This window comes from Gymnodraco acuticeps, unplaced genomic scaffold, assembly GCF_902827175.1.
Source record: "Gymnodraco acuticeps unplaced genomic scaffold, fGymAcu1.1, whole genome shotgun sequence".
Taxonomy (NCBI): Eukaryota; Metazoa; Chordata; class Actinopteri; order Perciformes; family Bathydraconidae; genus Gymnodraco; species Gymnodraco acuticeps.
The window spans coordinates 542,501-555,550 of NW_022990398.1; the positions used below are offsets into that span (position 1 = coordinate 542,501).

General features: G+C 42.8%; 1 protein-coding gene across 2 annotated transcripts in view; it reads right to left on the minus strand.

The window, feature by feature from the left end:
- The window catches only part of clmpb (CXADR like membrane protein b), a 77,402-nt gene extending 64,563 nt beyond the window's left edge, over nucleotides 1-12,839 (minus strand). The window contains exon 1 of one of the 2 annotated variants that reach the window (XM_034224773.1): nucleotides 12,469-12,839. In XM_034224773.1, coding sequence (XP_034080664.1) covers nucleotides 12,469-12,517 — 49 coding nt within the window. In that variant the 5' untranslated portion in view covers nucleotides 12,518-12,839. Of the gene's footprint in view, nucleotides 1-1,570; nucleotides 1,866-12,468 lie in introns of those variants that run through there. The other variant, XM_034224774.1, reaches the window with a different exon arrangement.
- Nucleotides 12,840-13,050: the final 211 nt, after the last annotated feature.

Here is a 13,050-nt window from a genome sequence, read left to right on the forward strand (position 1 = left end):
GTAACCAAAAAAAAAAATCAATTTGTAAAATAACAAAGGCTTTCAAATCCTATGTTCTGTTGGCCACTGAGTTGCATGCCGACGATAATGTGTGCAATAACACCTCAAAATGTCCACCCACTGTACAGGCGGGGGGCTGAATGTCTGTCCTCCCCCGCCTGTAACCACCACTCTCTATTTCATGAGATCATTTGGTGAAGGTGATTATATATGCAGTTAGACGTAGACAATGGAGAAGTGAAGCAAGAGGAAATGAAGGAGATGTCAGAATGGCCGGTGCTCTAACTGGCTCGCGAGAAAATCTCCGTGCAACACGATAACTTTCATTAACGGCCCGTCCACACAGCGGCGTGCGTTGACGCTTGTCGGCGGGCGTGTCTGAAACTCGACCAACAACCAATCACATGAATCTCCCGCCCCTGACACACAAGCAGCGGTTTGACAGGCTAGAGCTTGTACTGGCATATGATTCGATTGGCTGACGCTTCTGCCGAGGCGTCAAAAGTTGAACATTGCTCAACTTTTGCAGCGAGCCACGCCAGCAAAGCTCCACGTCGCTTCCCACGATGCAGTTCGGCGAAAAGTGACGTCACCCCATTCAAAGTGAATGGTGATCAAAAATGTGCTGCCGCTGTCGCTTTGTGATTTCGCTGACGAACCATGCATGGTACAGTTAACAGTCGACAAAAGGGTGCTAACTTGCATGTCAATGAAATCGTCTCTTTAAAACACTTTGCAGGAGCAGATGACAACAGTATTGACATCGCTTTAGAAAAACTGCGCTCGAGTCTATCTGTCTTCACTGATAGCCTGAGCTAAAGGACAGCACTGGTAAAACCACAGATCAGTCATATCATATGTCCAGAGCTGCAACAGCATGTATTAAACTGTGACTCTAACACATTAGTTCAAATGCAACACAGGAGTCTATGATTGTCTTGTGCTGCTGCCACAATGAGAGCTGAATATTGAATGGAAAAAGTCATTTGTCAGTGAAATGCCATGTGAAAAGCTCTTTCTCAAATATATGCGGAGCAAAACGATTAAGTCTGGTTTGAGTTAAAGAAAAGTGCTTCCTGTGTTATTTAGTATATCTTGCAGTAAAGCAATGTAACCTGTGGTGTCCGGTGTCAGTAATTCAAGCCGGCGGCGACCACACATGCTCGGTGGTCGCTGCAGACCATTGCTAACTGTGCACTTTCCCTGCGTCCTTGCCACTATGCATCTTTAATGTCCTGTAACTGAAAACCATCAGCTCTGTCATTCTCCAATCCTGCCACTTTAGAGGCATCCGTGTCTCACACCGAGGGGAGGAAATCTCTCCGTATTGATCTGCTCAAATGGCTAAAGCAGATATGTTAAAGCAGACAGTGTGTAAAGGAAGCTATAGTGCTCACTTTGTTCCTTTTTACTTAAACACGCTATAATGTATACATGTCTGTTTGCTTTTAAGGCTGCACACATAAGCTATGAATCTCTTCTGATAAGCCACTGCAGAGGAAGCTCCAGAAGACAGGCATTGATTTCAAGCAAATCTGTCCTGACATCTCCTCTTTCTGGTTCGCTATACCGTTCCACAGCTAATGAGCAGCCGTCTTTATTCCCCGCCGAGTGAGACGTTATTTTTCCTGTCTTGTGTCAGGAAAACACCGGCGATTCATTACCAGGGAGAAGAGACGGAGGAGGGGGAAAAAAGGAGTATGATGTTTAAGCCTGAGCTTTAAGACAGACAACGATGTCCTCTAATCCCTTCTGAGCAGCCGTAAACCATCCGTTATCGCTCGTTAGAATTGTGCATCCCTTAAATACATTAACTTAGGCCCTAATGCTGGGCCCTTTTGTAGGACACAGCAGCTTCTCACTGCAGCCAGCCACTAGGCTAAGAGGTAGGAAACATGCTAATTGCCGTCACTTCATTGGGTAACAAGTGTGTGTTTTCTAATGTGTGCACAGCACGACAATCAAGTTATCCTGAAAAGCTCTTGAGGAAATTCCGCGCTTTCCCTCATTCATGTGTCAGAGGCGAAATCTGATGATAAAATCAGACATGAACACACACATTGACAGCCACTCAATCATCTATGCGTGCCTATGATTGTATATTCATATCTTGTTCTTTGTAGCTATCAGCATATAGGTGATGAAGAGAGGCATCACCTTGCTTTTCGTATAGCATTTGAGAATCAGAGCTACAGCCACACTCCACTCACCACTGTACTTTACAGTCAATCTAAAGTGTGCACCACTGGCCTTTAAAGGTACGGACACACCAACCCCATTATCGGCGGTGGTGGGATCACTCTGATTGGCTGTTCAGCTAGCGAATTAGTGCATGAGAAGCAAAATGGAAGTGAAGGACCCAAACAAACTATTAAGAAGGCACATTTTCATTTAACTCCAACTCTCGACACAGGTTCGGGAAAACCCCATGAGCTTCTCGCTGTAGAGTGGAAATGGAACGCACACGCTATTTGTTGTTTGTTTATATCACGCAGTCTGTTCTTCTTCTCTCTGTGTATCACGCAGTCTGTTCTTCTTCTCTCTGTGTATCACGCAGTCTGTTCTTCTTCTCTCGGTTATCACGCAGTCTGTTCTTCTTCTCTCTGTGTATCACGCAGTCTGTTCTTCTTCTCTCTGTGTATCACGCAGTCTGTTCTTCTTCTCTCGGTTATCACGCAGTCTGTCTTCCGGTTGTAGCCTCTTTTGAATGACGAATACACACTACCGACGCCTGCTGGTAAAGACAGTTATTGCCACTCACGCATGCGCAGTTCGTACGTGCAACTTGGCCGTCTGCTGAAGTCTTTGCAGTGTGTTCCAGTGCGAAACATTGCCAAGACGCAGGAGACGCAACAGTCGGGGTCCGTCTGTGTCAGTTCTTTGTTGTCAGATTGGTGTGCCCAACATCCTCTCAGTCTGTCTACCAGCAAGAGTTATTTTAGAAGCATGAATAACTCAATAAGGAAACCTGGAGATTCATGGTTACGTCAAATGGGCCACACAGAAATTGATTATTTTTTCAGAACGCTTTCCTCCTTTGTTCTGTTACTAAAATGTCTGAAATGTGCTGTGAGGCATTAACAAATGAGTCCAGACAGTGTTTATTCTGAAATGAATGGAGTAATGCAGCGAGTAAAAAGCAAGTCCCCCACTTCATCCCTAAACAGGGCTCTATGTGCCGCTGTGTTTACCAAAATGATGTGCAAGCAGTTGTCGCTGGGTTGCACAGATGCCGCCCACCATGGCTTCACCAAAGCTTACAAGTGGAGCATAAACATCATTTCAATTCAGTGTTTTTCATCCATTTCCATTTGCTGCGATTCAGTGCACATAGATAAATACGGCATGATGCAGCCTGTGATCCAGAGCACTGCTAAAGGTTGCACTGACATGAGAGGACCACAACGCCTGGGCGGCCACACAACAAAGCAGGGGCTTGTTATGCATTCTGACTGCAGCATGGCTAAGATGCTTGGTGTTTGCTGAGACAGCAGATGACTTGCCTTGCTCTCTTTGCCCCTTGCAAAGCCAGTGCAGGATAGACTTAATTGCCTCATTAGTAAAAAGGCCGGCGAGGAGTCGGCCTCTTCCACATTGTTCAATGTCAAGAGTGCAACCGAGAGGAAAGGTTAATAGAGTAAACAGCCTCTCCTTCTCCTAAATGGAATTTTTCTTGTTTTCTAGTATGATGGGTCAGTGGCCAGAAGCTGCTTTCCCTCCACAGTGACAGAGTTGTGCATGTTATTTCATCCTATCTGCACACTGCACATTTTAACCTTCATTATTGCTCATTTCTGGGTGTATAACACAGCCCGCTGCTGCTGTGTGGTAACTCCACACTTCTTTTTAAGCTTGGACAGATCCAAGAAGCAGAGTCATCATGCCAACTTTAATTATTTTAAGAGCTTGAATTTGCAAACTCTGCTGTTTCCTCCTCTACAGCGTCTTTGGACTCCAGACAGAAAATCAAGCCAAATGCTAACACTCTTGATTCCCCTCTTGAAGAAAGACACACAAAAAGAGAAATATGTCAGCTGCTGAGAGAAGATGCTCCAAAGAACCCTCATGTTTAATCATTTGTGGGAGACATACAACTCACAACTGCCCCATCACACTTCAAAAGCATCACCACTGTCAACCAGCAGCCATAATAAGACAATTTCACTGAAAATGTGACAGCAAGACCAAACCACGACAAGCATCTCAGCAAAGTCCGTCTGTCTCTTCACTTGAGATGTGGGGATAGGGCGCTGACAAACTGCATGGCGGGCCAAGCTAAACAAGTGTGCAATAAAAATAAAGTAGAGGAGATGACTGAAACAAATGGAGGAAACATGCAGTTATTATCTCTAAATGAGCAGCGAGTTATGATTGGAAAGTTGTTGGTGTCATTTCGCTAGTCTCTGTGGTACACTCCATTAGGCTACTGTAGTACACAACCATATAAACAACAACAACAACAACAACATACAACTGCAGAAAAGGCTTGTGTACAGTGTGAGTGTTTGGTTGCAGTAATAAGCACACACACACACACACACACACACACACACACACACACACACACACACACACACACACACACACACACACACACACACACACACACACACACACACACACACACACACACACACACACACACACACACACACACACACACACACAACACACACACAATATGGATTACTTGCAGGAATACAATGTTAAATTACATAAACATTGTACTGTTACTTTGTGTTGTGCACTTTCATTGTTGATCCAAAGAAAGGGCTTGAATAGAGTAAACAGCCTCTCAATGGCAGAAGGGACACATTTTAAATTGTAATCTTTTAAACATATTCTCTAGGTTTCTTCTTTGTTGAGGTTGTATTGTTCTGTTGTTATCTTATTTATTTGCATATTTGATATTGAGGTAATTCAAAAGTAACGAAAAGGAATCAGGTCAGGTTCTTTTAAGATGTGATATTTACTGATTACATTTTTGTAGGGGTAATTAGTAATTGTAACATAATTCATTTTTTTAATAACCCTCTCTACATCACTGTCACAATGTGGATGCAAAGCTAGTGCTGCCCCTCTGCTAAAGGAGACAATTAGTACATGTTCTCAAAGCACAATAAATAAGCATAGAATATATAAATGTAACTACAGATACCTCAGGCTGTGGATCACCCTTACTTCTGGGCACATTATGATAGAGCACAACAAACGAAAAAATTACAGCTACACATCTGCATGGGCAGTATAGCGTTAAGGCTCCATTTCATCAACAAGTCAAGTCTAATGAGTCGGAAAAAACAGAGGTGTTGGAACCATCTGTTCTCAACCACATTGCCGGGAAAGGGGGGGGGGGGGGGAAGTGGGAGGACAACGATATCTCTTACAGAAAAAAGCTCCTCGACCTTTCGACCCGATAAAGGGCTTACAGGTTTTTAATATGAAAAACTGAGGGGGGAGGTGTTGTACAATCAGCAGCATTATATACGTAATTTGTGGAGAACCTAGTAGGCCTACTTGATCAATGATATTCCGTTTACAATGTTTTTGCTGTTCTATAAAGGACCAAATGGATGGCATTGTGGTTGGCTAATTAAACCATTTATCACACAACATCCATTGCTACAGATAAGAATGGAAACCAAAGACATAGTTATTGCATTTTACAGTGAATGGCATTTACATGAGGTAGGTTTTTGATGAGCAGAGATGTCATCCATATAAAGAGCAGAATTGCATATCTTTGAATCTTTAAAGGTCAACTATACAATTGATTTTTTAGTCTCCAACTAAAATAAAATCCTTCATCGCACCGAGTATAGATTTAAATTGGACAGATGGCAGAGTCCTGACTCCAGCTATCTCACTAAGAGAGGAGAGGATCCTCCAGATGGCGTTCAGGTCTTGTGCAGGTGACCACTTTGTCTTCCACCGATATAATCAATGGCCACTGAATTCCCTTCCTTCCAAACACCATCCATCTTCAAGTCTTTCCAGGCTGCTCGGTGACGACCAAAAGCGGCTGAAGATAAATGTTTAAAGGGCAGAGGGCCTCTAGTGATTAAAGCCACTAACGCTTTCGGGAAGGCTGGCAAGCAAAAGAGGAAATGGAGTGAGACAATGGAGCTCGCGGGTTCAAAACACCTAATGGAGTGTCCTTCTGGCTGCGCTAATAACCTGTTTCAAATTGAAAGGAACAGCGGGCGTCTAAACAGAGCGACGTGGAACATTTGCTCCCGTTCATCCAGTCAGCTCCTTATTGGAAAAGCAAAACAAAATATTGTTTGGTGCATCGCGAGTTGCTTTTATTAATCTGCAATCAATTTGGCGGATTGAGTTACAGCCGAGCGCCATATGGAGTGGAAGGAATGGTGATGTTTTGTGCATCGGCACCTCACTGGAATAAATCAAATAAATGTGCATTTCAGAAATTCCTTCAATGTGTAAGAAAAATCTTTATTTTTCTACAATGTATGGGAAGTGGTTGCAGACAGGCTGAGAGCTGTGTTATTTTACCGAATCTTATCTCGGCGGTATGATGCTGTTTGAATGTCCAAGTTGATATTTGGACATGATAATCAATAATCCCAGTGTGGGATAAAGCAGCACACAGGTTGGGGTCTGACAGGTGCACCCCATGACCAATTAAAGCAACCAGTAACAGTTTACTGCGGTGTTGACAATATGTCCCTCATGGAAAATGTCAAGCAAACGTTAGCCCAGCAGTAAAAACATCAGACTGATCGATCAATGGCTGCCGACTTGGTCAACTTTTGTAAACAGGCGTCCAGGTGGCAGAGAAAATCTTTAAATACACGGCAAGCAATGTCACACCTGTGCTGCTCGGCGGGTGTAAACGCTTTATCAAGAGTTTGCTGTTCCACCCTTTGTGTCATTGATGTAAGCGCTATGCTAAGCTGCTTGAAAGTGCAAGACACCTCAGAAATGGGGATTTTGGTTCTTGAGCTGTTTATTTTTCTTTCACAGTTAGATCGAGCAGCTGCAGAGAAAACAGAGATATACCTGGTTACGGAGACAGAGAACATAGATCAAGAGCATGTTCTGCTTAGAGAAGACAAGCATGCCGGCTTTATTCCGCGCCGCCAGTTTTCACTAAGGCAGAGAGCATTTGAAAGCAGGGCTGAGAGCACAGGCATGATAGCATCGCAGCCCCCGCCACTGATAAAACAAAAATCTATTGAAATGTTTTCTGTAAGACGAATGCATTTTGATCACCTCTGCTGTTTCTAGCCGAGCAGCACTCGATTGGTGATAGATGGAATCCCATTTCCAGCAATGTCAATAGCTGGGAAGAATTAATATCAGGACAGACCTTAGTGAGGGTGAATCAATGGGAAATAATTCCATGCTCCACCTCGCAGACAGCATCAGCGTTTATCTCGCCGTTTTGTTCATTCTTTGATCTCCTCGCTGCTCACATAAAAACAATCATAGACCTTGATTCAAATATTTATGCACACAAGCAGCAAATCACTTCACAAGAAAAGAGAAGGCTGTAATTGCACTCGCTCCATTGACTTTCAAACGGCAAATAAGGCAGAAATATTTGCTTTTGGAGGAAATAGCCATTGCTGGAGAGTAATACAGGGAACAATGGGCCCAAGGTTTCAATGTCATGACCAAGGGCTTCCCATTCAGTTGGTCTTAATGTACCTGCTTTTTGCATGATTTAATATGATGTATAATGGATTGGGGCATTCATGGTCATATATTCACAATGCCATAATGTAATGCCACATGTTTTCACTTATCCATGTTCATGACATTACCTGATTCAATTTCTGCTTAGGTCAGTTGGTCAGAGATCCAGAGGCCAAGGGTCAAATGATTCAAGAGGTCAAGGGTCATATTATCCAATGATTCATATTGGCTTTGCAGTCTTGTCAATCAAAATTAGCCTACATGCTTCACTATGACTTTGTTTATGCTGATCAGCTGAAATTTGACAACTTATTTAAAATAACTTAATCTTAAATTAGATACAAGTCTTTCAGACCCCTAATAATTTAACTAAAAATGATATACAATCTGCAACAAATAACAAATCCTCACATTTCAGACCTTTCTGCTTAATAAATGACTTCGATCATGAATTGATTATCAAAATTGAAAGATAGATGTTGTATGTAACAATAGAGCTTTCATTCTTCAGGTTTTAGTAATCCTTCTGATTTAATGTTAAATTCTGATCAAAAGCTATACAATGACCTCATTGTTAATCTTTAGTATAGAACAGCAGATAGTCGTTATTTCTATTTTTTTGCACTAAATGTCTTTGTATTTAAGGGCTGTGTGTTCAGCAGTGTACTAGTGTCCTTTGTATACTGTGCATGTGGCTCCAGTTAATGTGAATGTGAGCCTCTCCCGAACATCTGTCAAAGATTAGCAGCAAAGTGAAATAGGCAGTTCCTGTTCAAACGTTCCAAAATAATCTGGCATCAATTTTCCAAGCGAAAGGATGAAAAGGGGGAGGGTTATTTGGTCAGAAACTCTACACAAACCCGGCTCTGTCTAGGCATGTGTCGACTGTTTTACAAGATGTAAGTGCCCGAAAGGCCCATGCGTGGACAGCATGGATATGGGTGTGGCAGAAACACCAGGAGAACGATAAAGAAAGACATATTTAACAGACAGCAGATGAAATCAAGAATTCATTCCACCAGCATTTTTTTTTACCTCGTATGTCTATAAAAATCAACAAGCTTAGCTCCCTCAAGTAGTAGCACTTACAGTACAAAGCAGGCACACTTACACCTACAAACACTCAGCATGGCATCTAGCTTGCTGCGACAGAAAAGAAAGACTAAAAGCCTTAAAATCAATGGAACATGAAGAATCCCTCAGGTACAAAAAGAGGATGGTTTGTTATTCAGGGAAGCACGCTGTCATTCAAAGGCCGAACACATCAGGGGGAAAGTGCTTGGAAGGCAAATCAGTGTTTGTTAATGATATGGGTCAATTGTTTTGAGGGCACCTAGACCTCTGTGCTCATCGGCAGGCCTCTTCAATCACCCCTGGTGCAGGTTTTGCATTCCACAGCGCTCTGTCCTTACTGAGCCATTCAGATTTGCCACTTTTGCTTTGAGCAATAAAATCCTCTCTTGACGGAAATCTGTTTACACTTTGTTCTGCATGTCAAATAGCTGACATTGTAGGTGTGGAAGGGAAGTCATTTATCTATCTGAAGCGATGCAATGCCAGCTATTTCTCTATTCTTCCCTCACAAGTGGCATCTTCACTGTACTGTATATCCAGCAGCTTGAATGGAATATCTACTGGATGCTGATCCCTTGGTGCATAGATGTATTGTGGTGCTTTTGCTTCGCCTGTGTTGGAACATGGGCTGAAAGTGTTGATATGTTTGCATTATGTTCGTAAAAAAACTCCTGTATTTTAATTCTGCCAGCCAATAGGAGTAATTTAAAGGCTCTGTGCAAGACTCCACACCTAAGTGACAAATGCTTTACACAGGGAAATGTGCGAAATTCATCACATGCTCTCGAAAAAAAAACCATGCTCAAAGCCCAGTATGTACATAGGGGTTGCCACACGATAACGCTGAAGAATAATGCGCTTCAAAAAGAAGATCAAAACGAAGACTTAATGTATGGTAACTAGACGTCAAGAATGGAAATGTCTCTGGGTTTGTGGGAATGTCAGAAGTCTCTGGCTGGGTGTGTGATTCAGGCGCAAACACATCAAGATGTCACTTCATAACCTCTGGCTCAGGAGGCTCCTGTCATCTTCACATTTCAGAGATCCTCTGCTACCCCGGCAGACATGCTAAATATAGAATGGGGACAGCATTTCTGTTTGGAGCCACCGCTCTGCTTATCTACATCTAACACTAGCAGGCGTGCACAGGAATCTCCATTGTTGTACACGTGTATGCATGCATGTAGACACAAAGCACACACACGCTGATGCCCCACATGTCACTCACACTGCATTGTCTCATAGATTTAACACAAGACTCAACAAAGGGTGCAGAGGTTTGGATCTCCCATAAAAGCTGCTCATTCTTTACAATTACATTTCTGTCAAGTGACTCTCACTGTTATTTCTTCTTTGACAGTGATTTTTAAATTCGCTCATATAGAATAATTTAATCCTGGCACAAGGACAGAGAGCCAATCCATCACGGGTCTTCTTTATCTCGCTGAATCTACCCCACTTTTTTTTTCTTTGTGCCGTTTCTTACTTTCCATCAGCAGTTTTAGAGAAGGGAGCTGAGGAACTCTCTGTGGCAATTAATTGTGCTACTTATCTGTAATGTGAACAGTGGATATTACATCTCCTACAGATATTAAATTAGAGGATGTCTCAGGACTTGTGAGGCCAAAGCCAAATAAAAAAAGGAAATGAGCCCGTATTAATGACTATTGATTCTTTTATAATAAAACTGCCACTTCCTCTCTTTACATGGCCTCAATGTTGATCTTGAATAAATATAGGCTATAACTTTGGGAAAATGTCCTTCAGTGTGGCGCAGCTACACATCTCTCTACTCAGGGAAAAATGCTCTTTTGGCTGACTGGCAGTTATCCTGCTCGTGCACGAGAGACACATGACACAGGTTACAGGACATTCAGCCGAACAGTATCATATTCAGCTGCACAAATTGTTTTATAAAGTCATATCTTGTGACATGATAGGGGAAGAAGGAAATTCCTCACCATGGCAACAACAAGTCATAATCTAATCACAGCATGATGGTTATTTTAAGAAAAGTGCACCATTATTGTTCCTAATAGGGAATTAAAGGATTGCATGTGTAATGTGTTCACCTTGGTGTTGGTAAAGTATGAATTGGTTGTGTTTTTCTCGTCATCATTAAATGCTCTTTAAATATGTATAGCTTAAATCATTATCTAACACAACAGGCTGATGACCAAAAAGCCTGTTAGTATGCAGTGTCCACTGCCGAGTCAGCTCCTTTAGTTAACGAGGAGGATCAGTGGCCCTCACTGAACACACACTGAACACACACTGTGGACACACTGGTCGACCGATGTAGGCATTAACAAGTCAGCATGTATGCAAGTCCACATAATATCTCCATCCGCCCATTTTCTTTCCCACTTATCTTATTCAGGGGTCACCTGGGAACTGGAACCTTTCCCAGAATGCATTGTGCAAGGGGCAGGGCAATCTCCCGAGAGGTCACCGCGATACGCAAGTAACTGAATAATGAGGGGAAATAACGCCTTATGCATTCACAATCACACAGCACAGTCCACACCCAGCATAAGCAAATAACTCCATATGTAACGGAATACAAAAAAGGAAACACAAATTATTATTTTGATTTCTCTCCAGGCTGCAACTCCACAAACAGCGAGCTTCACGCAGACTAAAGCACGACTTCTGGACTCAAACGAAAGCAGACCAGCCGCCAGCGCACTGGTGCATTATCACTCATACAGCCACTTTCAACCATTCATACTTTAACTCCAAACTTTTTCACACCATGCACCCTTATTCATAGTCATTTCAGACTGTGAAAATTCCCATGGGAAAACGCTTTTTTATTCCCAGTGGCACCCAGCTGGGGGAATTTCACTGCAGGTGATGAGACAGCTTTAGAAGTGTGAAACCTTTTACAAGAAGTCGTTTGTACACACTGTCTCACAGTGCTACATTAACTGCCAGCCAGTGAAGTCGTGTGGAATTAAACAATACCTAATTTTGCTCTGGACTTGTTAATTCTCTCAGTTACATTACAGTAACACGGTACAAAGTATTTTGTTAAAAAATGTTTTAGCAGTGGCGGTGGTGGCATAAATACACAAAGATGGAAAAAGAAAGCTTAATTTATAACCATAAGAAACACACAATTTCAAAGGATTTTTTTCATCCTCAAAATTCACATTAAAGACACTTAAAATCGAGTTAAACAATAAGAAACAGCGTATGGAAAATACCCTTGCGTGGTCTTAGTGGTTGCTCAATGTTGAGTGTGTAGCCTACTAAGGGTGGATTTTTTTACTCATGTCAAACAATAGTAAGAAGGCATTGTTCTTATGCAGCACACCTTTTTATTTTTGAAAAATGTGAGTCCACAGATTGACAAAAAGGGTCAATAAATCAGGATAGGAGATTTACAGGGAGGGGTCAGGTGAACTTTTATCTCCCTTAATTTCCCCTCTTTTCCCTAAGTAGATCAGCCAAGGTTGACTTGTGCGTTACCGATTGCATATACGCATACATACAATGTCTTAACATATGCGCAGGGTGACTCTACCAAAAATATATATTCTGACATCATTCCAGATCGGGGCTGAAAACATTTGCCAGATGTGTCATAAAAAGAACATATCTTAAAATCATCGCTAATATAATAACGAAGGATCTATCAGTCTTCATACCGACAGTGGTGATTGTCAGACGCTCCACTGTTTAAACAAATGCATGCTCTTTGTTTTTAAGGAATGGGAAGTGACTTACCCAGAAACAAAGAGCGAAATATTGCAGACATCACGGCTGGAAATCCCATTTACAACGGAGCTGGAAACAATGCGCTCAGACTGCCTTCCTTCGGCTGACCGAAGTGCGGGTACGCGGCACCAGCAGCGAATAAAGGAGCGAAATCAGTGATAAATGAATGTTCATTGAGCACATGAGTCCAAGGGCATCATATGTTGCGTACGCACGACATATCTAAACCTCCCAAGAACAAGAAACGTGGCTCGCGCTCTTCATCGTCATCTTCATCGCTGGCTATACACTTGGCGTCAAATCAAAGTTCCCTGGCTGTCTGGCTCGGGCGTGGGACGTGTTGTCTCAGGGTCCTCCTCACAGTCTCTCTCCTCTCCTCCTCCGCTACACAAAATGCCAGAGAGGAGGAGGAGGAAGAGGAGGAAGAGGAGGAGGAGGAGGAGGAGGAGGAGGAGGAGGAGGAGGAGGAGGAGGAGGAGGAGGAGGAGGAGGAGGAGGAGGAGGAGGAGGAGGAGGAGATAGGTGGATGATGAGGGGATGCTGAAGGATGGAGACCTCTAGAGTCTGAAGTTCTCTTACACAGCCCGGGCA